We start from the raw sequence: 24267 nt of genomic DNA, 5'->3' as shown, positions 1-24267 counted from the left end.
AACAAAGTTTTTAAAAAATCAACTTACGAACCAGTGTCCCCTGCTTTGGAGATTTACTGTCGGCAGGCCAGAGTGGCTGCAATCTATGGGGCTGAACTTTGGGGACATAAGCAGATAGGGACCCTCAAAAAGGCTGAGCAGTCCTTTTTAAGAACTCTTGTAGGGCTCCCTTCTAGCACGCCTTTGATCCCCCTTAGATTTGACCTTGGTTTAGTCCCAATAGAGGAGATCATAAGTGCCAGACCAATCTTGTATTGGAAGAGGTTGTGGTCAGTCCCTGAACTGGCCTCATACAGAGCAGAATTTGCTGAGATTTGGCCTGTCCTTAAACATAAAAAGATTCATTTGCTCCAGCATATTAACGCAGTTAGTATTTGTCTAGGACTTCCGGAACTGTGGGTAACCCCGGAAACCTACTGTTCTGGGCTATCGAAGAAAGAACTCCTCTCCCTGATATGTATACAGAATTCTCAATCACTTTTGAGTTCTACAGCGGTGGGTAGGTTGACTTCAGAGTTCCTCATAGTTAAACCAGACCCAAAACTTGAGGAATTTATGGACCAAATTGAACCCCCGCTTGCCCGAAAACTATACATTCAGTTAAGACATGGTACCCTACCGGTTAGGTCCTTCTCATCTAAGTGGCAGACGCAGAACCAGGAAATTTGCCCTGCATGTAATTATAAAACGGAGACTGTTGCACATGTGTTGTTCTTCTGTCCTGCCTACTATGTAATCAGAAAACGTTGGTTGATTCCCATTTGCATGAACTTGGGATTTCACCATTTTATGCAGGCTTGTAGGTCTTTAGCTTATGACACCCACCCCCCTATTGTCTTTGCAGTATCTCGCTATCTATATAGCATGTGGCGTAGGAGACAAATTTTTCTAAATTAAATTTTGTACTTATTCCTCTTTCACTGATAACTTCTAGTTTAATTCCTCTTTTAAACTTTTATGCTTATTTATTGTTTTATTGTATTTGCTGATGTACTTATGTGTACTTTTATGGTCTTATGACCGAAATAAAGTTATCACTGACTGAATATAATTTATCAATATTTTCAGCGGGTTTCAATTTTAAGTCCACGCCTTTATTATTTCCTATGGGATGGTGTTGTGGTATAGGTAATTAGGCATGTGTGGTGCTGGACTTACTACTGGTCCTTTTTGAAACTTGTGCCTTACAATCGTAAATTTAGCTCAACCCCCGTTTAACTTTGAATCAACTTTGCTTTCCTAAATGGTGAATAGTCAAAAGTAGTAAAGTTACTCAAAAGTGTGAGAGTAAACGTACATGTGTAACTTACTCACAAGTGTAAATTACCTCTGTGAATAGCCAAGATTATGTCAGTTTGGCATGAATGATCTGTTCATGATTTAAAGAGGACGGAGATTTTCAGTTTTTGAAGGTCGAAAACCTATGTTTTTGAAGACCAACATCTACTTTTGCAGGGCACGCCCACTCAAATACTGAAATTGAGTCTAAATAGGTAGATCTCTCTATGTTTGTAGAGCAAAATCACTAAATTTCTATAGCTAAGTCCAAAAAGTACGTCTCCCTTTAGAAGAGCAGAATGTTGCATCCTTGTTTATGAGTTCTAGGTATGTCCTCAAAAGTGAATTTAAATAGAACTGTTTCAGATATATGCCTCGCAAGACAAGATATTAATCCGACTTTTCTCCATTACCAAACCAGAGATGGATCAGAAACTTTCTGAATTGGTGGAAGAACTTACCACATCTGGAGAGCCGCAGCTGAATCCTGAGAAAATGAAGGAACTGAAGAAAATCTGCAAGTATGAGAACATTGAAACAGAATAAACTAGCAATATGTCAAATCTTGTGATGGTTGGCAGAGGTGAAATATTGAAATTAACAGAGATTGCATAGCTCAATTCCTCTTTGAGCAGTACCCGCCCCAGAACTTATGGTACCAGGGCTGTTTCTTACACTTGGGTAAGAGATGGCTTAAAATGCTTTTCATTTTATATTTGCTGTCAGTGATATAAGCAGAACCCCCACCCCCCTGGATTTTCTGACCTTGATTGGCATATTTTGCAGCCAAAAAAGAACCAAAATGTGTTCCCAAAACCTCAATTTGTGGTATTTTTGACAGTGGGCAAAAAATGTGCCTGTCCCAATAATACTGGAGGTCTGTGCTCTGTCCATGCAGTGGAGTGTGCTAAGTCAGTCTGTAACGTTGCAAAGTCTCCAGCAGCACTGCGTCTGGAACTGGGGGGTGTCTGATGCCAAAGAGAGTAGAATACAATATGACACAATCTCTTTTTGGCATCAGAAAACCAGTGCATGCAGGGAAGCAGGGGCGGGGGAAGGGCATTGTGGGTGGGGGTGTGGTGAGCAGGCAGGAGGAGGGAGTGGTAGAGAAGCTTGAAGGTATATAAAAAATAAATCTAAACATGGGGAGGTTAGGGGTAGATTGGAGACGAGAGCGGGTATAGGGATAGGAGTGCAGTAGAGGGTGGGGTTCAGGAGAGCATTTCAAGGGTCTGCAGAGTCTGCAGGGTGAACATACACGTGTCAGGCGGGCTGCTGGCTAATTGCACGAGAGGGGGCTCTGTGCATTTCAAAGGCAGGCGTCAGAGGAATTTAACACCTCTGCTGCCTGCTGGCCTATTGCTCAACCTCCCTTTACTGACTTAACGGCCGCACAGAGTTAGTAAAGAGAGGGAGAATGACATGGTTTTTTATTGGCATATTTTGTGGGCGCTTTTTAAAAAAATAATGGAATTTTTTAAAAAGTGCAGATTTTGCGTTTTTTGGCAAATTGCGGAATCCTTGGGGGGTCTGTACAAGGCTGTTCTTAACATTGTATTGTATTGCGCTGCAAGACTTTTGTTTACACACAGTGGGCCTACAGTCCACCCCTAACATATCATTTATTAGCTTCGGAGTCGCTCTTGTTTGCTATGCTCCTGTTGGGCTTGGATTACAAGTGTTATGTCTTGTGATTGGCTCTCCCCTGGAGCATGGACCAAGTACTTGTGTCTCCCATATCCCCATGCATGTAGCTTCTTTTCCCTCCCACACATCCCCATCCATGTTGCTTCTTTTCCCTTCCATCACCCTACCAGTACTATTCACCACTGCACTAAACTACCCCACTGCATGCTACATCACTCTACACCACTCTACTCTACACTGCTGCACTCTACGACACTGCACTCTACTCTGCACCACTCTACGCCACTGCCCTCCACGTCACTCTACTCAACTCTGTTCTACACAACTACACTCTATGCCACTCTACTGTGCACCACTCTATGCAACTCTGCACCACTCTAAGACACTGCATTTTACGACACTCTACTCTGCGCCACTTCACTCTATGCCACTATACTCTGCACAACTCTGCCACTGCACTTTACTGTACTCTTTGCCACTCTACCCTGCACCACTCATTGCACTCCATTCTGCACCACTTTACTTTACAACTGCACTCTGCGCCACTCTACTGTGCACCAGTTTGCTCTATGCCACTGCCCTACAATCTACTCCACGGCACTTTACGTCCCTACACTCTACACCAGTCTTATCTACTCTGCGCCACGCCACTGCATTCTACTCCACTCTATGCCACTGCACTCTGCACCATTCTACTCTACCCCACTGTACTCTACACTGCACCACTCTACTCTATGCCACTCTGCTCTGCGCCACTGCACTTTACACTACTCCACTCTGCACCACTGCGCTCTACTCTGCCCCACTTTACTCTGCTGCACTTTACTCTACTCTACTCTGCACCAGTCTACACTGCGCCACTTCATTCTACGCCACTATACACTACACCACGCTATGCCACTGCACTTTATGCCACTGAACTCTACACCACTCTACTGCACTCTATGCCACTTTGTTCTGCACCACTTTACTCTACGCCACTCTACTGTGCACCAGTCTACTATACACCACTGCGCTCTACTCTACGCCACTGGACTACAATCTATTCCACAGCACTTTACGCCACTGCACTCTATGCCACTCTAATCTACTCTGCACTACTTTACGCCGTTGCACTCCACTCCAGTTCTACTCTGCACCACTGTACTCTATGCCACTGTACTCTACGCCACTCTATTCTACCCTGTGCCACTGCACTCATTGCCACTGCACCCTGCACCTCTCTGCTCTATGGCACTGCACTCTACCCTCCACCACTCAACTTTAAGACACTCTATCTGCACCACTGCAGTCAATATCACTCCACTCTATGCCTCTGCAGTCTACACAACTGCGCTCTGCTCCACTATACGCTACCGCACTCTACGCCACTTCACTCTGCTCTGGACCACTCTACGCCACTGCACTCTACGGCACTATACTCCTTTTTTTTTTTTTTTTTTTGGAGCATCTCTTCTCTACACCACTGCACTTTATGCCACTGAATTCAGACATTCTGCTCGGCACCACTCTACCACTGCACTTTATGGCACTCTATTATTTGCCACTGTACTCTACTCTGCAACACTGCACTGTACGCCACTTCACTCTACACCACTGCACTCGACGCCACTCTAATCTACTATGCACCACTCTACTCTAACCATTGCACTGTACGTCACTCTACACAACTTTACTCCACTGCACTTTATGCCAGTGTACTCTACGACACTCTACTCTGCACCACTCTACGCTACGCTACTGCACTGTACGTCACACAAGTTAGGTGCGCATTGGTGTGAACCTGTCCGACAGCAGCCTCGGTGGTTGAGCAGAGCACGGACACTTAGAGAGGGAGAAAGACTGATGCACACAAGTGAGAACACCGCCTGTAACTGGTAAGATGCACTTAAGTCTTGTAATGCCCATGCTTCTATTTATTGAGCAGGTGATTGATGGGTCTGCAGAGTTCTTGCTCGAATTTTTGGAAGTGGAACCGGTCACTTGACTTTGGCTGCATGTCGTTGAGATGCAGGAACAAGCATGTTGCTTTTTCTCTGCCCTACTTTTACACTGAAGTCTGATTTTTGAGGAGGACACACGAGGTGAGGGCAGAAGCAGTGAGGCAGAGCTAGCAAGCCACAGTGAGTGGTGGTGCTCCACTGCGGAATCCAGGATAATTCCCGTGGCTTCCGCACAAGAAGGAAGCACAGGTTGCGTCCTGCTAAGTTGGCGTAGGACCTACTTCCAGCACTGCTGTCACCAGTACACGTGCCCTCCCGCACTCGCCCATATTACCACCAGTGATCTAGGCACCTTGTGCAGGCAGCGGGAGTGTAGGCCCAAAGGAAGGTTGAGGTGAGCCGGGAGCGAAGGGGGATGCATTGGTAAGGAGCGGCGGCACCGTAAGAGGATGAAGCCAAACTGGTATGCTCACGGTGAGTCCAACGTGCAACTTAAACTTAATTGTGTGTTAGTTGATATCAGTCACAGTATACTGTTTCGGTGGCAAATGTTACCATGCACACAATTAACTGTATGCACATCAATTTAACGCACACCTTGAACATCCAGCAATGACACTGTGTTGTTTCACTTAGCAGACAGACAGACACACACACACACACACACACACACACACACACACACACACACACACACACACACACACACACACACACACACACACACACACACACACACACACACACACACACACACACACACACACACACACACACACACACACACACACACACACACACACACACACACACACACACACACACACACACACACACACACACACACACACACACACACACACACACACACACACACACACACACTTTTTTTCTTTGTGTGCTATTATAGATTTTTTTTCTTTTAGCCATTGCTGTGGGGGCAGAGAGTCAAACATCAAACGTATACAGATTCATAATTGCTTGTTGGACGTGGTGTGAAGTTTAGCTGCGCAACATGGGCTGTATGGGTGCTCTTCCCAAGTTCTTCAAAACTTCTAGTCAACCATTGTTGGAATGGAGTAAATGGAAGAAGGGGTTTGAGGCAAACGAGAGAGCTGTCAAAGGACACCTATTTGTAGAAAAATGTAAATGAGTCCTGCTAAAGCACTGTCTGAGAGCTCGGTGGGCGAGAAATAGTAAAGCATTTGCATCCCCCATTGTTACATGAGGAGGAGGAGCATGATTTGAATGAATGTTGTACTGCTGTAAGAAAGTCCGCCAATAAATATTGCATTTATACTTTATACAAGAGAATTGGGGTCGGGAGGGGCCCAAGATTGTCGAACATAAGTAAATCAGGGGTGCTCAATCACCCAGCACTATGACTTGTGTCATTCCCGAATTCAAGTATCTGTTGTTTGTACGTTGGAAATTGTGGTCAGCTCAGTGAGCAACACTCGATTTCTTCTCCATACTTTTCCCTAAGCTTTTGCGAATCCGAAGCAAGATGGCCCAGTAAGATAATGCTCATTGTTGACATCTGCAATGACTTGCAGATCATAAGTTGAGATCCCAGCTAAGCCAGGTCAGCCTTACCTCCTTCGGAGACAAGCAAATGGAGTAGCATTATATTTGGTAATTGTAGCAATTCAAGGTGGTGCATGTTATGGCCAAAGTTATAAATGGGAGAATTAGATTTAATATGTTGCAATGTGGGCTAACCTTTGATTAAAGCCTGACCCGTCAAGGATCAAACATCTACTGTATATTGTACCCCCCGTGGGTGTACATGAGCGTGAAAAACTATCAGTAGGCAGCATTATAGAGAATCTCTGCGACTTCAGATACTATTTTTTTTCTATTGGTATCATTTCAGAACACATGGGTTTTGGGCTGATTTATGTGCAAATGATAGTATAAAATGCAATGACTTTATCAGATTTTGTTCTAGAAGAGAGACCTCTTAAATTCCTTTTAAAGACATTGGGGTTATTCACTTCTTTCACTAAATCTGGATCTAAGGCATATTCTATCGCCCCACCTCATACTAAGTCTTCCAGCCGTTACTATACTCTAGGCCACTGCATTCAATGCCACTGCATTCTATTTTCTCGACACTTCACCACGCTACTGCACTCTATGCCATTCTATTTAGCGTCACTTTAATCTACTCTACTCCACTGCACTCTACTGAACTGAACTCTAGGCTACTGAACCCAGGTCTACTCCATTGCTCTCCACTGCAATGTACTCCACAGCACTCTGCCACTGCAGTCTATGCCACTCTACAACCCTGCACTGTACGGCACACTAATCTACTCTGCTCCACTCTACTCTGTGCCCCTGCATTCTACGCCATTGCACTCTACACCACTCTGCGCCACTGTACTCTGTCACCATACTCTACAGCACTCAATGCCACTGCACTGTACTCTGCACCACTCTGGTCTTCATACACTACTCAGCACCACTCCACTCTACTGCCACTGAACTCTGACATTCTACTCTGCACCACTCTATGCGAGTGCACTCTGCACCACCTTACTTTCTATCACTCTACTCTGCTATTGCATGCTGCAGCTCTCCACTCTACTGTGCACCACTTTACTCTATGGCGCTGTACTCCACTCTGCACTAATGCACTCTACGCCACTCTAATCTACTCTGCACCACTCTATGCCACTGCACTGTGCGCTACTCTACACCACTATAATCCACTGCACTCTACACAGCTCTTCTCCCTGCCACTACACTGTATGCTACTGTACTCTGCACCACAATATGCCATTGCACTATATGCAGCTGTACTCTGCACCATTCCACTCTATGCCACTGTATTGTACTCTGCAGTACTGCAATCTGTGTCACTGAACTCTAAGCCAATGAACTCTGTTCCACTCTATGCCACTGCACTCTACAGTATACCACTGCACTCTGTCACTCCACTCTGTACCACTGTACTCTAACCCACTGCATTATACGCCATTCTACTCTATTTTGCACCATCATGCCACTGCACTGTACACTACACTACTCCACTCTACGCCACTTCACTTTACGCCACTATACTTTGCACCACTCTGAGACACTCCACTTATCGCCACTCTACTGTACCCCACTCTGTCATGCTACATCACTCCACTCAGTTCCGCTCTACGCCACTTCACTATATGCCTATGCCACTACACACCACTCTGTGCCATGCCAAACTACTCTACTGCACTCTGGTCCATTCTACACTGTCTCCAAATCACGGCACTCTAGTCTACTCCTCTCTATGCCACTGCACTCTACACAACTGTACTCCATGCCACTCTATTCAGTTCACTCCATTCTGTTGTGTGCCACTTCACTCTACTCTGTGCCACTCCACTCTACGCCACTTCACTTCACTCTGCGCTAATCCACTTTATGGCACTGTTCTCCACTCCACACTGCTGATCGACATGGCTAAAACACATTGGCAAAGAAAATAGCTCTAGTGTAGGCGTAACCTATTGGCTTTGCCAATGCTTGCGTTTAGTACAGTGGTTTATTTTCAGGTTATTCTCTTGTTTGTGGTTGGAGAAAATGAACTTTTAATCAGTTCTATGGAATTTAAATCCCTTTACTTAAACGGACTTGAAATGATCGGACTAATTTTGTAGCAGAATCTTAACTTGGTTGAGCTATTCCCGCCTTGCCTTACTCTCTTGATATCTGTTCATAATTGCCAGTTGTTTTCTTCTTACAAACACATTTGCAAAGTTGATTATCATCTGCATAACATTTGTTGTAGTGTAAAAATTTGCAACTTCTTGGCAGGGTCAGGGGCGTTAGGTGGCGAACAGCCAAGATGGCCGCACACCTGTGAGGCTCCGCACTCCGGGTGATGAAATCCATCATAAATCCGCATTTATACCTGCCCTTTTCCCCTGATGACACCTGCTGCTGGCACCTGAGATCCTCCGGAGCTCCTATGCGAAAATTCGCAGCCTCTGCTTTGTTTTTTGGGGAGCTGCGGTGTTGAACACTCTACAGGCCTGCGAGTCCTCCCTGGTGCTGCTGCTGGGCCGCATGCTCTACGCGACCCCCTGGTCTTCCACGAGGTGTTAGGCCGCTCCGGCCTCTGAGACGACTGGGCACCGGTTTTTGGCGGGACATCTCGGCGCTGACCTGCGCCTCCTTCGTCTTTGCTTCATCTGCCCGCTTCACGGAGGTGAGCCGCGCACCATGCCTAGAGCTATCTGACCCCCCCCACACTCTTTTCTGCGAAATCGCGTGTGGTGGCTCTGCTTCGGCCCCCTCCGGGAGGTGTGAGTTGGCTGTTACCCGCGGCGGGAGTCCGCCTTTTCAGGACGTGGTGCATTCTACTCCCGCACCCGGCCGCACCTCCTCGCGCCTGGGAAGAGTATTGCTGTCGCTCTGCTTGTGCTCTGCGAGGCCCTTTACACTGCCATTTCCCCTCAGCGCCGTCTTTGCATCACCGCCACCTGGAAGTTGGTCTGCTTCAGCCGTCTGCTTCACCCTTTGCCTGTTGCTGCTGTGAGGCGGAGGGGAGGCATTGATCGGTCCCCCACCCACTGAGACTTTTTTGTGCCTCCAGGGGCGCTGTGATTGCCCCAGTGTCATCGAGTCTACGCCCTGGCATCAGGCCTCTACCGTCACTCTTCTGCTGTTTTGTGAGGGTGGGGTGTGTCTGGAAGGGTGTCCTCTCTGTGTGGCTGGCCCCTGTGCCTTCTGACACCTGTGGGTATTAATCTTCTGCCAGCCTTCATGCTACCACTGTGAATCCCCTCTTCTGTTGGTGCAGGGCCCCCCCCCCGCCACCCTCCCCTCGCTGTCTCAACTCTACTGTGCACGCCCTCAGCCATTATCTTAGTCTGCAGCGCACGCAGTGCCTGGACTCCGCTACTCCAATGCTCGTAGCTCTTGTCCTGGCCTTTGCCATTCCATCCACAATAAGTGACCCACGGCTCCTCGCTGACTGACGGCACAGATACGTGAAGCTACGCCAACAACACCTCAGCTAGACACGGAAGGTTGAGCTGAACAGCCAGCCAGACGTCTTTCCTCCAGGGTCTCGCACGGTGTGCAGGGGGGCAACGCGCGGCGCGGCTTGCCAACACGATCCTGCGGTCTCCTTCGTCCCTCTTTGGGCCTCGTGGCTATGGGGAAGACTGACGCCCGCCAGCCTCGGTTGACATTTGACTTCAGGAAAGCTACTACACGCTCAACCTCTGTTGACTCTGAGCCATCCGACATGGCATCTGGTCCAACCGCCTCGCAATCCTCCGGATACGAAGCTAAGATGCTTCTCCTAGCGGTGCAGAACAGCTTGACAGACTTGTCGACAAACACGATGGACAACTCAAAGAGGCCGAATGACGCATCTCCGAGACGGAAGACACCACATCTCAACTTCAAGACCGCGTCACGACCATGGATAAGTTGCTGAAGGTTATTGCGGCTAAAAATGAGGACATTGAGGCACGCGGCCGACGCAACAACATCCGCTTAGTTGGTATACCCGAATCGACCAACACAGGTCGTATGGAAGACTACGTTGCACGTCTCCTGAAAGGCTGCTTTGGCGCAGACTCTTTCTCAGCCCATCTGGTCGTGGAGCGTGCCCACCGGTCCCTGGGGCCGCGCCCTCCCCTGGGTGCCCCCCCTCGCCCTATTATCGCTAGACTGTTAAATTTCAGAGACTGTGATGTGGCACTACAAAAAGCTCGCGAAACGAAACCTCTGCAATGCTTTTTCAGTCTATCCGGATTTCACCCTCGCAGTTCAGGAGGCGCGGCGGAAATTTCTACCTGCTAAACAAAAGCAACGGAAGGCTAATATTGAATATGCACTCCTTTACTCTGCAAAGCTCCGGATCTTTTACGACGGTAAACCCATCATTTGTGTAAATCCGCTACAAGTTGACGACTTCTTGAAGAAGCTGGCTAAAAGATCACCTCAACGCGATCCGGACTCTAGACCTTCCTCGCCAACCGGCAATTGAACTCTCACCATGCTGGAGGCCTCTCTGTCACCTGACGTCCTTGGTTTTTTTGCGCTTTGACCCTACGAGGCGCACAATGGATTCATGATCCCATACACGAGGCCACTACGCATGCTATGCTTTTCACTCTCCTGAATTTGGCGACTGTTCCTGTTCAGAAAAGTGCTCTGGGTAGATCTGTTTGTCATGACTCATTTTTGGATATGCTGCAGTCACATCTCTGTATATTGGACAGTTGCACTTACTGTTTCACCGGGCACCCCCCCCCTCCCCACGCCACTGATCTCCCCTTTGGTGAGAGGACATGTTTCTCCTCTTAGCTCTTGGTATGTGACATAGTGTTGCTGGACACGGGAGGGGGTTTGTGCTCACTGGGCGCCCCCCCCCTTATGGGAGCTCCCCTTTGCATGTTGGTCCTTTTTAGGTCTCGCCTGACCCAGCGCATGCGCTGGTCTGGCAAGACCTTTTGTGAGGGCTCCAAAAAGTGCTACCAGGCCAGCCTAGACCTACAGTGCATGTGTGCGGGCGCGCACGCGCGTCGCGCTTTACTGCCATTACTTTCACTTTCGCAGCCGCACGGCCGCTTTGATGTTTGATCGCGATCACTTTCACGGCCGCTTTGAGGTTCTCCGTGAGGCTTCAATAGATTGCAGCAATTAAAACAAGCATTGGCATAGCCAATAGGTCTCGCTTTTGGGACCTTATAAGTGTTTAGTTATGCAACTGTTGCATGGCTAAACACTTATAAGGTCCCAAAGGCGAGACCTATTGGCTATGCCAATGCTTGTTGATTTTTTTGTACTGCCGTTCAATGGCTCTACGCCAGTTTTTCTGGGATAATGTAGTTCTTCGGTTTTTTTGTTTTTTTTCAGGTGGGAGGTGGTATACCGGCACGATTGGGGTGCTGTTGTGGGTGGGCTGGGTCTCAAATGCTGATGACTGTTTTCTATTGCTCCTGCATCGATACTCTTTGCGGATGGGTGTGTAGGGGGAGGGAGGCTATGGGCTGGGGGTTGGTGGGGTGGGTGGTTTTTTGTTAACTGTACCGTCATTGCATATTGCACACGCTTGCCATGTTTTTCACCACACAGATACGCACCACATTGCTTTACAATCGCTTGCGTGACATTTCCTTTTTTGTAAATTTCCTGTGGCAACACATCCTAAGGCCCTAGGCATAAAATTGCTTACTTGGAATGTCAGGGGGCTCTGTGACCCCCGTAAACGGCGACAGATTCTGGCATATTTAGATCGGCACCAGGTGCACATTGCACTGCTTCAGGAGACCCATCTGGACCTCCTTTGGCCCCCAAGTTTTAGTACCCGATGGGCCTCGACCCGAGATTTCTTCTCCTACTCTACCTATTCTAGAGGTACTGTCATTCTGATTTAAAAAGAATACACCATTCATACTAGGAGGCACATACTGTGACTTCTCTGGCCGCAGTTGTATAGTGTGGGGTCCTTTACGCACACAGTCAGTTGCCCTTGCGTGTAGCTACGGCCCTAACCATGACAACCCAGAATATTTCTTTACTTTCTGGGGCCGTATATTAGATCTGGGATCCACACATGTGATATGTGGGGGGGATTTTAATATAGCAGTAGACCCGGCAGCGGATCGCTCCAACCCTCAGCCTCCCCATAACACTAAGGCACATGACACGCTGCTGGGGATACTGGAAGAACACGGGCTGGTGGATGCCTGGAGGTATATGCATTCCATTGGGAGGGAGGGCACATATTACACCTCTGGTCACACCATGTGGTCTCGGCTCGATTACTGGCTTTGTTCCCGAGGCACGGTGCCTTGGATTCAATCTGTCACTCATCTTGCTTGTACATACTCTGACCACGCCCCTGTGTGCCCTGAGATAGTCTTCCCCCCCCCTCCCCCCCCCCCCCCCCCCCCAGTGCAGTAGTAACCCCTCGCTTCTGGCGTCTCCTCCCGGAGTTCCTTTTAGATACAGTCTTCCAGGCTGAACTGGGGGAAGAAATCAAAGATTTTTTCGACAGGAACAAGGGCTCACTTGTACTCTGCTGACGGTTGTTTAATAAAGAAATAAAAAAAATAAAAAAATAAAAACTTCTTGGCAGGGTCACTTTTTGGCTACAGCTAGAAGTTGCTTGTTTTTGAATATCTCGAGTCATGAACCTGCTTCTCTTGAGTGTTCTGAGGGTACAGCCTCTGTTAATGAGGAGAGTTTCCAGAATGACGTACTGTTGTGTTGAAGTACAGGGTGAGCAAACTACTGCCTGAAACTCAAAACCTGCATGAAGCATGCATAAAAGACCTCATGTAGGCAGCCGGTTGAGTTCCAGAAAGGTGTTGCTCGTCTAATTACTTCACTAAATAGTTGATTTATGCTGCATATTCCTGCAGTTCTGCAAAGTAGTCCCTACTCTGTGATGTGTAATTTGTGCACCACACACTGTTCTAAGGCTCACTGCCTCATATGACTATGTTGTGACTCACAGCACCCTCTTTTTTAGTTTGAAGACGTCGTGTGGGCGTTACGTTGTTAATATATCTGCTGTAAGAACTTTATCTGAAGCGTCGGTGTATGAATAAATCACCATTGTAGTCCCTGGTCACCCCACAAATGTCATCCCTGTTATCATTTATCACATGTTGTATATCAATAATGCTCAAGATACGGGTTATATCACCAAACCAATGGTAACTGTATATTGCAAATTAGCAGGACTTTAGTGAAATTGACATATTTCCTCCAACACTGACTGGCCTATTGCTGTTTCAGCATGCATTGACAGACAATATTTTGGAATTTTGTACAGTGTGCTGTTGACTTCACTGTGCTTGTTTTTGTACAGATGAACAAATGCATCTGAAAAATGGATGTTAGAGAAAGAAAAAGGTTAAATATTTTCTAGATACCTTTGTCAGCATCTACTTTTATAACATACAATAAATACTCCCTCATGCGTTACAGTGGAGGTGAAAGAAGACACCCAAAGAGCCATTAGAACAAGCATTGGCATAGCCAATAGGTCTCGCCTTTGGGACCTTATAAGTGTTTAGTTCTGCAGCACAATATCCTTGGTGCAACAACATAAACTGTTGCATGGCTAAGCACTTATAAGGTCCCAAATGCAAGACCTATTGGCTATGCCAATGCTTGTTTTATCTTGCGGCCAAAGCATTGAAATGCTCATTATGTTGCTAAGACTGAACTGAATGGTTCACAAAACTTTAGGGACAGTCAATGCAGATCTTGGAGGATGGACATTAAATATTAAAGACTGCCATCACACTATAGAGTTCGAATAGATGTGTTGTGCACCTACTGGGTGGTTTCACTCCTAACATTTCTGAATAGAAGTAGTTCATGAAACCACATTACAATGGCATGGTGTAGAGCAAGCACAGGAGGAACCAAAACAACTACGTCTTGTACAATTACAAGAGCGTAAAAGTGCACACTCAGAGAAAAGTATTGGAAAGAGCGAAAACTAGAACCTCCCACCCACTACTTGACAGATCTGACTCTAAGCCCATCTTCTCGGCGTCAATTTTTTTCCTTCGGGCAATACTAATCGGCTCAAATGGTGGACTTTGATAGACAGCCATATAAAGACAAAAATGGCTGCCTTTAATTGGGAGCACCCACACCAGAGTACCGAAATGAAACCATTCATCTCGAGCCAGTAAAAGGACACAATTATTTGGTCAATAATAAACTCGGTGAATGCATGTTTTTTATTTAAAGTACATAAACCCTTTTCAATAAAAGAACAGACGAGAAAACCTAGGTACCATTTTCAGAGAAACATTCATTTGTGAAAGCAAATGATATCCGTGCAAAGAATCGTAACGTGGTGGGCAGTGCTGCCTCACTCCTATCCATGCTATAACTCATGACCTTCCTGCAGTTTCTTCTTTTCATTGCAACTTGATTTTTCAATATCCTTTAATGACTTGGTGCTCCAAAACCCATCAGAGTGGCATTCGGGCCCTAAAGTTGCGAAATTACCTAAAGGTGATGTAGTTTGTTGGGGGAACAGTGTAGACGGGAAAGGCGCATGATGATGGGAGGCGTTTAAAGGAGATGGAAAGGATAGCTGAAAGAACAGAAGCGAGAATAACATTCAAGACATGAGCAGACTGGTAAAAGGTGAAGGAAAGGATGCAGATAGGAGAAATTGGAGAGAAGAGGATAGTGTGCAAGACCGAGGAAAAGGATAGTGGGAGATGTTTAACAAAGTGGAAAAAATGTGAAAAGGAGGGCGGACGGACAGAGGACCAGCTCAGGAGAGATGTGCAAAAAGATCGAAAGGAATGCAAAAACAGGAGCAAAGTTGGGACAGCAGAACAGTGTGAAATGTGTAAAAGAGAGGGAGCAGATTGTAGACAGGACGGAAGCAGAACACTGAAAAAAGGAGAAACAGGTGGCATATATTGGGAGATGCGTAAAGGGGCTGGAGAGGAATTAAGATTACTGCGCTCATTCTGCGTGTGCACTTGCATAGTAATTTCACTGAATATCTTCGGTGCACGTAAACTTAGCTACAGAGGGAAGAGAACCCTCACAGCCACACACACAGGAAAAACATTAGGTGAGAGGGAGAAGCAGTAGGTGAAGAGAAGTACGGGGAATGGTAGGAAAAAGAAAACAAGAGCTGACGCTGAAGTTGGAATTAAAGGAAGAACAGTGGGGGAAGAAACGCAAGAGAAGCCCGGGAGTTGTGTGCGAAAGTGAAAGTGATTGCGATCGCGATGCACTTAATGAGGCCAGCAGGGTGACGAGATCTGTGGTAGGGGAGGGGGAGGGAATTGAAGCACGGAGAGAGGCACTCCAGGTCTAGGCCGGCCATGGCAGCATCTGGTAGCACTTTTTTTTACCCCTTTACTAAAAGTCGAGCAAGCAGCGCATGCGCTGCTCTAGGCTCGACCTAAAAAATGTTAAGACTGAAATACGTCTGTGGTCTGATCTGAAGTTTGTGAGTAAGAAGGTCTACAGCCTGAGGCTGACGGATCCGGAGCAAAAGTAGCCAATTGCTGAGGGATACTGACCAATTGCCCCTTAAATTAAATATAGAATACAATATGATTGCAGTGACTAGTGCACTAGTGAGTAGTGCAACTACCATACGTGTCAAATCTAAAAAGGAACTACAGTTGCACAATACAGACTACGGGAACACCTTCTATGTCTAACAATTCACCAGAAGGCTGTAGTCCATTCAGAACTCAGCGGCCAAAATCACTCTCAACCTCACACCCCGCACTCACATCACTCTACACCTGAAGGAGCTCCACTGGGTCCCTATACACAAATGGGCATAATTCAAACTCCTCACCCACTCTTTCAAGGCACTACATAACACTGGCCCAGCATATCTCAACAATCTCATCTTCTTTCACATACTTTCTAGACATCTCAGCTCGTCTGGACTCCTACATGCACACATCCCACGCATACAGAACACCAGATCCAGCCGTCGCGCCTTCTCCTACAGCATAGAATGACCTGCCACAACACAAAAGAGACACTTCTTGAATTCCACAAGAAGCTGAAGACCTGTGTTTTTGAGCAGTCCTACCAGTCTCTAAGTTTGGCTAGACTCACACCTAGATCCAGGATACCTTCTCGAGTGCACTCTACAAATTAGCATAACATAAGCTAATTATACTGCTTTATATATGATTTGATAAGCCACCTTCACAAAATGCCTCCATTACTTAATTTGAAATGAGTGGAGGTAAATCAGCGTTTCAGTTCCTCTCTGCTTTATCTGTTAAGTGAATGCTAGTATACAGTTACGGACAGTGTTATTAAAAATGCATAAACTATACCTTTTCTGTAGATTTTGATTTCTTTATGGCTCATCCTATGTGTTTGTATTTCATTAGTCGTTTGTAAAAACATTCTTATATACAGAAATGCCTACTTTTGTTTCTGAGCATCTGTTACAAATTATGTTTTTAGGAGTGTTGCAAGGCGAGCCTCACTGCCTAGACCAGGGATACTCTTAGTACGGCCCAGGGGGCCCCATGCGGCCCTCCAGACCTTCAATTGTGGCCCCCTGGTGAACAGCAGCACTGGCTGCTGTTCACTTGAAAGAACAGGACCATTCAGAAAGCTGTGAAACAAATTAACATTCTTTATTTACATATTAACTAAAGTAACAGTAAAGAAGAAATGAAAGTGTCCTACACAATTTATCTTTAGGAACGCCTTTAGTTTTAAAGAGACCTTGCACTAAACGTGCAAAAACATGATAATCTCTCGGCAAACTTCAAAAAAGTGTATTTTATTAACATGCACAAGCGTTTTACCTTAATAGATCAGATTATATTTATTTATTTATTTATTTGAACTTATAACGTGCAACAGCTACCCACAGTGGGTTTCCCGGCGCGAAGGGATAGACTAGAGAAGAAAAAAACGGACCTTAGAAGCAGCACCATGAGACAACTGGATCAACATGCAAATCACTGGAACAGTAATGTTTTCAATTTTTTCCTAAAGGCGAGAAAATTCGTCTGTTTTCAAGGTGGAGGGTAAAGCATTCCAGTGTTTCGGGGCAAGGTGAGTGAAGGCCCGCTCTCCCATTTTTACAAGTTTGAATCGAGGAATCACAAAGTCACAGTTAGCGGAGGATCTGAGTGTGCGATTTGGCTTGTAAGGTTGAACGAAGTTACGCAGATACTTCGAGGCCGAGCCCTGCTTGATTTTAAAAAGATAGCATAAGGCTTTAAATTTAATACGACTGGGAATCCTGAGCCAATGTAGATCACGTAATGCCTGCATAGCTGATTGTCTTCTCGGGATGTTACAGAGAAGACGGGCTGCAGAATTCTGAACAGCCTGAAGTTTATTAACAGTGGCCACATCAGCACCAAGGTAGAGGACATTTCCGTAGTCCAGGCGAGAGGTTACCAACGCCTGGACAACGGTTCTCCTGGTGGATAGAGGCAGCATCCATAAGATTTTCTGGAGCCATCGTAAGGTAGTAAAGCAGATGGCGGCTACCTGAGTGGCCTGCTGTCTCATGGAGAGTTTGTCGTCGATGAGAAAACCGAGGTTGCGGACCACTGAAGATGGCTGAGGCAGAGGTCCCATCTCACTAGGCCAATGTTGTGGGCCCCATAGATCTTTCTGTTTCCCGAAAATAAGGATTTCGGTTTTGTCACCGTTTAGCTTGAGGAGATGCCTTTGCATCCACTCAGCTATACGTGACAACCCGGTTTTCAAAACCGATATATCATTGCTTTCACAGCTAGAGAGGGAAAAAACAATCTGAGTGTCATCAGCATATGAAAAAATAGTCAGCCCGGCGTCTTCTGCAATAGAAGCGAGGGGTCTTACATAGATGTTGAACAGCAGAGGGCTGAGTATAGACCCCTGAGGAACGCCATATGCCGATGTACAAGTGGAAGAAGTGGCTTTCGTGGAGAAGACCTGGAAAGTGCGCTCACTTAAAAAGGAGGCAATCCAGGCCAAAGCCGGACCGTCCAGTCCCAGGGAACGAAGAGAGTTCAAAAGAATGGAATGGGACACGGTATCGAACGCCGCACTTAAATCCAAAAGGATAAGCGCAGATGTTTCGCCGCGGTCGATACCGTGTCTTAAACTCTCTGTAACCCCAAGAAGGGCGGTCTCAGTGGAATGATTGGCACGAAAACCAGACTGGGATGGATGTAGAAATCCCGACGATTCCACTAGATGGTATAATTGGGTGTTGACATGCCTCTCCAGCACTTTAGAAAGTACGGGTAGCAATGATATTGGTCTGAAATTAGCAAGATTGGACAATATCAGCTCCAGCTTTTTTTAGAAGGGGAACAACCATTGCGTGTTTCCAGTCCCGTAGCACCTGGGATTCGCGTAATGAGGCGTTTAGAAGTCTCATAAGAACCCTCCGAGGAGCAAGATCAAGTAATTTCAGAAATTTTACAGGTACAGGATCACGCGGTGAGCCTGATCGTATACTGCTTAAACAGATGGAGAACGAAGTGTCATCAAACCATTCCCAATGTGTCAACTTCACCCTAGAAGAAAGCGGTTCAATATCTCCAGTCTGTTCAGAACACAATTCCTCTGTATTCAGAGGAGGGCTCATGGAGTCGTAAATATGTTCAACCTTTGCTATGAAAAATTTTGCTATGGAGTTACATTGGGCCTCATCTAAAGCTGGAGGTGTTGGGATGGTATCCGCACCTGTCAGTTTTTTAACGACAGAGAAGAGAGTACGAGGGCAGTTCTGAGCTTGTGTAACAGTATCTGCAATGTAAGCTGCTCTGGCGGTTTTACATTTTAGATGGTAATCTCTTAAAGCCTCTTTATAAGCAGTCTTCTGAGGGACTGAATAAGAGTGCCGCCATTTCCGCTCTAAGGCCTTGCATTTAGTGCGCAGGGCTTTCAAGTCAGTGGAAAACCAAGGCGCCGGAGGGCGATGTGACCTGAAATGTGTGGAAGAAGGCGGGAGAAGAGTAGTAACAGCATTTATAAGCCAGTGGGAGACAGCCGTGTTCATCTCAACGACTGAAACCATGCATTCCTCAGGACAGGTATTGGAAAGATGATGATTAAACTTATTGATATCGAGTTTCCCCCAGCGATAAGTTGGAGCGCCCTTATCTAGGATTCTAATTACCTGATGTTTAGTGTACAATAAAGAAAAATGAACAGCAAAGTGATCTGACCACTCCAGCGGACGGGCACTCTGAGAGCAATCAAAAGGGACATTGGAAAGAATAGGATCCAATAAATGTCCAGCGGAATGGGTGGGACCAGTATTCAACAGGGGCAGATTAAAAGCCTCCAAGTCAGATAAAAAGCGTTTGCTGTATGTACACTGAGGGTCTTCAAGATGTAAATTAAGATCACCAAGAATGGTGAAATTGGCTGCCCTGAGAAGTAGGGGAGTTATGATGTCAACAAATGAAGATATCCAAGAAGAGGCATTCCCAGGAGGGCGATAGATTAACAGGCCCGATAAGGTGAATTGAGGATTGATCACTAGTTTGAAGAATGCAGTCTCGCTTCCAGACATAGGAAGGACTTCAAACTTGCATGTATATATTGCCTTAAAAATAATGGCAATTATATCACTGCATTGAGAGGCATTTATTAGCAGTGACAGTTTTCAAACATTATCATGGAAACATTCATGCCGCCCCCATTCTGAAAACAATGCCATTAGTGAACCAAAAGGCAAGTCATTTGTCAGGTGTGCCTTGTGTGTAGTCCTGGTTGTTATATAATTGGAACAATATTATAGTATATTAAATAAAACACCAGAGAAGGTTTTGTACAGCTCACACCCTGAACTCATACATTTCTTTAAAGGCTCTCGTATGTGGTAATGAAGAAATAGGAGGAAAAGTGAAATTAACCAATTGCCTTGGATTTCACAGTTTCATCAAGTGAGGTAGTCAGGACTGATATCGGGTTTTCTGGTGTCACATTATGCAATTAGGCCACCAGAAGAGTATCTCTTTCCCTCTCAAGGCTTACATCAGAAGTTAATGCTCTGACTTTAATTCTTGATGCATCAGAATAGAGCGTTGGTGGCAGACAGAAGTCACATGAAGGCTTGGTTTGCTGTCCACACCATGCATCTGCTTCGCGTCCCCCTACGTCCATCTTTCATCACACCGACACTTGCATTGCTGGCATTGGTCTGGCCGTCGGGCATGCCACAGCCAGTCCTTTGCGGCCCCTGGGGAAATGTTTGTAAGTACCCATGGCCTAGACTGAACAGTTGAGTTGACATTTCGACATAAAGATTTGTAAAGTATATTTTACAATTCCTAAATGCTCAATTAATGTTTGTACTTTTTCTCATTTTTAAAGGTCATCGGATGAGTATATCAGTCATGTTTATCATCTTCTCATTACCCAGTTGAACGAGGAGCATGCAGAAATCCGCTTCTCTGCTTTTCAGATTGTGGATGAATTGTTCAGTCGGTCACATCAGTTTCGGACGTTGGTTATTTCTAACTTCCAGGAATTCTTAGAGCTCACTGTTGAAACGGACTATGACCAGCCGCTTCCACCACCAAAGGAAGTGGCTCAAAAGTTGAAGAAAATGGCAATCAAGGCGGTTCAAGAATGGCATGAAAAATATGGAGAGGCCTACAAGAAACTATCATTGGGCTATCACTTCTTAAAGCAGAACAAAAAGGTAATGTGTTCATTGTCTAACATGTTGCTTTTGGTCATCGGTTTATTCAAAGTTGAGAGACATGCAGTGTACATTATTCTTACTTCGGATGCTTTCTAAAGTAGGATGTACTTAAAAATGTAACTTTATAAGTTTGAGACGAGTTATCATCAGCATGCCTTCTATGCCAAAAATGGTCACTGCCAATCATGGTTACAGAAAACTCTAGTACTATCTTCCCCTATCTGAGAATAGATCTGACTTTAATTTAAATTCTGCCTCTGACCGACAGATTAATCAATAAGATCAGAAAGTTTAGCTCGCTGAATAACGTACCTTTTGGAGCCGCATGGTTTTCAGGGATTTGGATTTTCCTGGGTTGTTCCTTTTTGTTTTCTATGGTCTCCTTCCATATTTTTTAGGTTCAGCCTAAACAGAGCTTGTACTTTTACGTGATCTGTTGTCTGTACTTTGTGGGGTTTGACTCCTCCCATGCTTTGGTTTGGCTTTTTTGTGTGTCGTTTAAAGACTGTACCCTGCAAATGGCTACTGGTGGGTGCATGTGCCACCTTTTTTCGCAAGTACTCTCCCATGGAGCATTGCCCCGGGAGCGAGCAGGGGCGCGCATGCGGCTGGTTTTAAAAGCATTGCGGCACGCAGGTCTTTTATATTTTTCTGCCGCGTATAATGTATTAAGTTTGGCAGCGAAGCAGAATGGTGGAAACCAAGATTACAGATGTCAGAAACATTGCCTAGCACATTTATATGTGTTGATAGTTGGATTTACAGAAGGCAGTAGATTAGCAAACATGCGACCATTTATGAATGTATTAAACTCGGTATTGAGTACTTTCTAAAAATAGTATTGAACTGTTCTGTTTCTAATAGCTTACGAGCCATTACCTTAGCGATGCTGTGCGATTTACCCGAATTGCATACGTTTTTTTTAACATCGGTGGTGTATAGCTAAACAAAGCAACTTCTACCCACCCACAGACTGTTACGAAACACCCCCTTCCACATTGAGGCTTCAAGGTATAGATTTTAGCACAACGTTTTAGGACGACTTCAGTTTTCTGTCTCAATGCTGGCTTCCAAGTGTTAAATATTGCAGTTTGGAGGAAGCGCCTTTGTCACATTTTCAGTTGTGCGCTGTGTGACCGATGGTTTACATTGAATTGGCTATACTTGTCCTGCCATTTTAACTATCGTTGTTAAGAAAACACCTTGGTGTTCGTGTTTGCTACTATAAACATATGTGACTCACCACCCCTCCAAAGTACCGCCAACCAGGGAACCCCCATAGGGCGGTTACCGGCCCCCCCAAAAAATTCCTTTGAACCTTTCACCAGCCCTTAGTATTCCCTGTATACAATATATAAGCAATTGGTAAGGAGGAAAAGATACACAAATATTTTTGGACACGGATACCTTTAATTATCCTGTCATCTGCGTATATATTCGCATTTTAGTTATTTCAACATTTTATCATTGAGCATATACAAAAAACATATATTTACACTTAACACCTCTGCAACTGAAAAAATATATATACACACAACAAACTAAAGCTACTGTCCACCAGGGAATTTTTTCCCAGGAGATTATTTTCATGTTTTTAGAAATGCGTATCACTTCTTTGGTGGTTCTTTGTGGTGGTGGATCTATCCATATGCCTCACAGGGAAAGAGACCTGTATATAAATCGGCAAGGATAATTATTTTTGTTTGTATATGTTATTGGAGCTTATGTTTGTTTTTTGTAGAATGCTGCTGTTGCTTTTTGTCCTGAAGAAGCCGTAAGAAATAGTCCGGCTGAAACGCGACCGCGTCGACAGTTGTTCTATAGAAGGAGTAAAAATTGAATCAATTATTTGTGGATGTTACAATCTCACATTGCTTCCCATGAATAATTTGGAAAAAGTTGATCCTAATGCAATGTTTGAACCTTCTAGGTAGTCCATACTATTTAAAGGTGGCTCCACAATAAGAAAAAATTCCCTGGTGGACAGTAGCTTTAGTTTGTTGTGTGTATATATATTTTTTCAGTTGCAGAGGTGTTAAGTGTAAATATATGTTTTTTGTATATGCTCAATGATAAAATGTTGAAATAACTAAAATGCGAATATATACGCAGATGACAGGATAATTAAAGGTATCCGTGTCCAAAAATATTTGTGTATCTTTTCCTCCTTACCAATTGCTTATATATTGTGTTTCAGATACCCAGGTAAAAGGGGAGGGTGATCGTTGGGTATACCCCTAACCATTAGCTTAGTATTCCCTGTGGCACAAGATGGACTCATTCCACAACCTACTAATCGCATCTCCATCATATAATATGCGTTCCCTATCCGCGAAAGGTGTACCCCATCGTCCCTGAACAATAGTGGTTCTGCTAACTTAAGTCCCACATGGGCAATCACCTTTATGTCTCTCGCTTGGCAGAAAACCCTCATTGCCCTATTCAATTTGCTGCGTGCCTTTTTAATGGCTGCATGCTTGACAGCCCCCTTCCATACCCTGCGAGGCATGTTCCAGCAAAATTCCTTTTATCACCTCCAAATCCCTCTGCATGTGCTGCAGTAGTGTCCATCCTGACAAACGCACAAGATCGTTCTCTCTCAAGTGTAACATCAGCATGTCTGGGCAGCCCCTCTGTGGTACCATTTTCGTCAACCAAGGCAATAAAGCCACCCCCCCCCATCACCTTCCCCCTTTTCCCCACCAAAAAACTTCGTGGTGGCTGCTTCTCAAACCCAGGTTACGTCAGTACACCTGCTGGTCTGCATATTTGGCTGCCCAGTGGAGTGTCCCATGATCCAGGTAACCGTCTTGATTCCTGGGCCGTTCACACATCCTGCGATATAAAGGAAATTGATTAGCCTTGAAGAACACCTCCCCCATGCGCTAGTACCTCCTGCCCCCGCCCTACCATGAATGTAGCCCCTTATTTGCTCACATATCTCGCGCAGCACCTGGACCTCCTCATTCCAATCTGGTGAATTTTGCACCAGGACTACCCTAAGTTCACCACTGCTGTAGCAGCACCAATTCAGAAGGAATGAGTCCCAAAATCGGCTGGTTCCCTACCCACTTCCGGTAGCGCCATGCGCAAGACCGCTAGCAGCTGAAAAGCCATCACCCGTCCTCCTGACGGATGGCAACAAAATCCTGCTAAAGGCCGTCCTGGTCTTGAGACATAATCCCGCCATTCGCACACCAGGCATGCGCCGCTGCAACCACTCTCATTCAACCAAACCCATCTCCCGCT

General features: G+C 45.6%; 1 protein-coding gene across 2 annotated transcripts in view; it reads left to right on the top strand.

Moving 5' to 3' along the window:
- The window catches only part of UVSSA (UV stimulated scaffold protein A), a 287019-nt gene that overhangs the window by 5331 nt on the left and 257421 nt on the right, over positions 1-24267 (top strand). For both annotated transcript variants that reach the window (XM_085642589.1, XM_085642590.1), the window contains exons 2-3: positions 1700-1799; positions 20685-21015. In XM_085642589.1, the coding sequence (XP_085498715.1) occupies positions 1702-1799; positions 20685-21015 (429 nt within the window). In that variant the 5' untranslated portion in view covers positions 1700-1701. The remainder of the gene's footprint in view (positions 1-1699; positions 1800-20684; positions 21016-24267) is intronic.

The sequence above is a fragment of the Triturus cristatus genome, chromosome 2_2 (assembly GCF_964204655.1).
Source record: "Triturus cristatus chromosome 2_2, aTriCri1.1, whole genome shotgun sequence".
In the NCBI taxonomy this organism is placed as follows: domain Eukaryota; kingdom Metazoa; phylum Chordata; class Amphibia; order Caudata; family Salamandridae; genus Triturus; species Triturus cristatus.
This window is presented reverse-complemented; position numbering and strand designations above follow the sequence as displayed.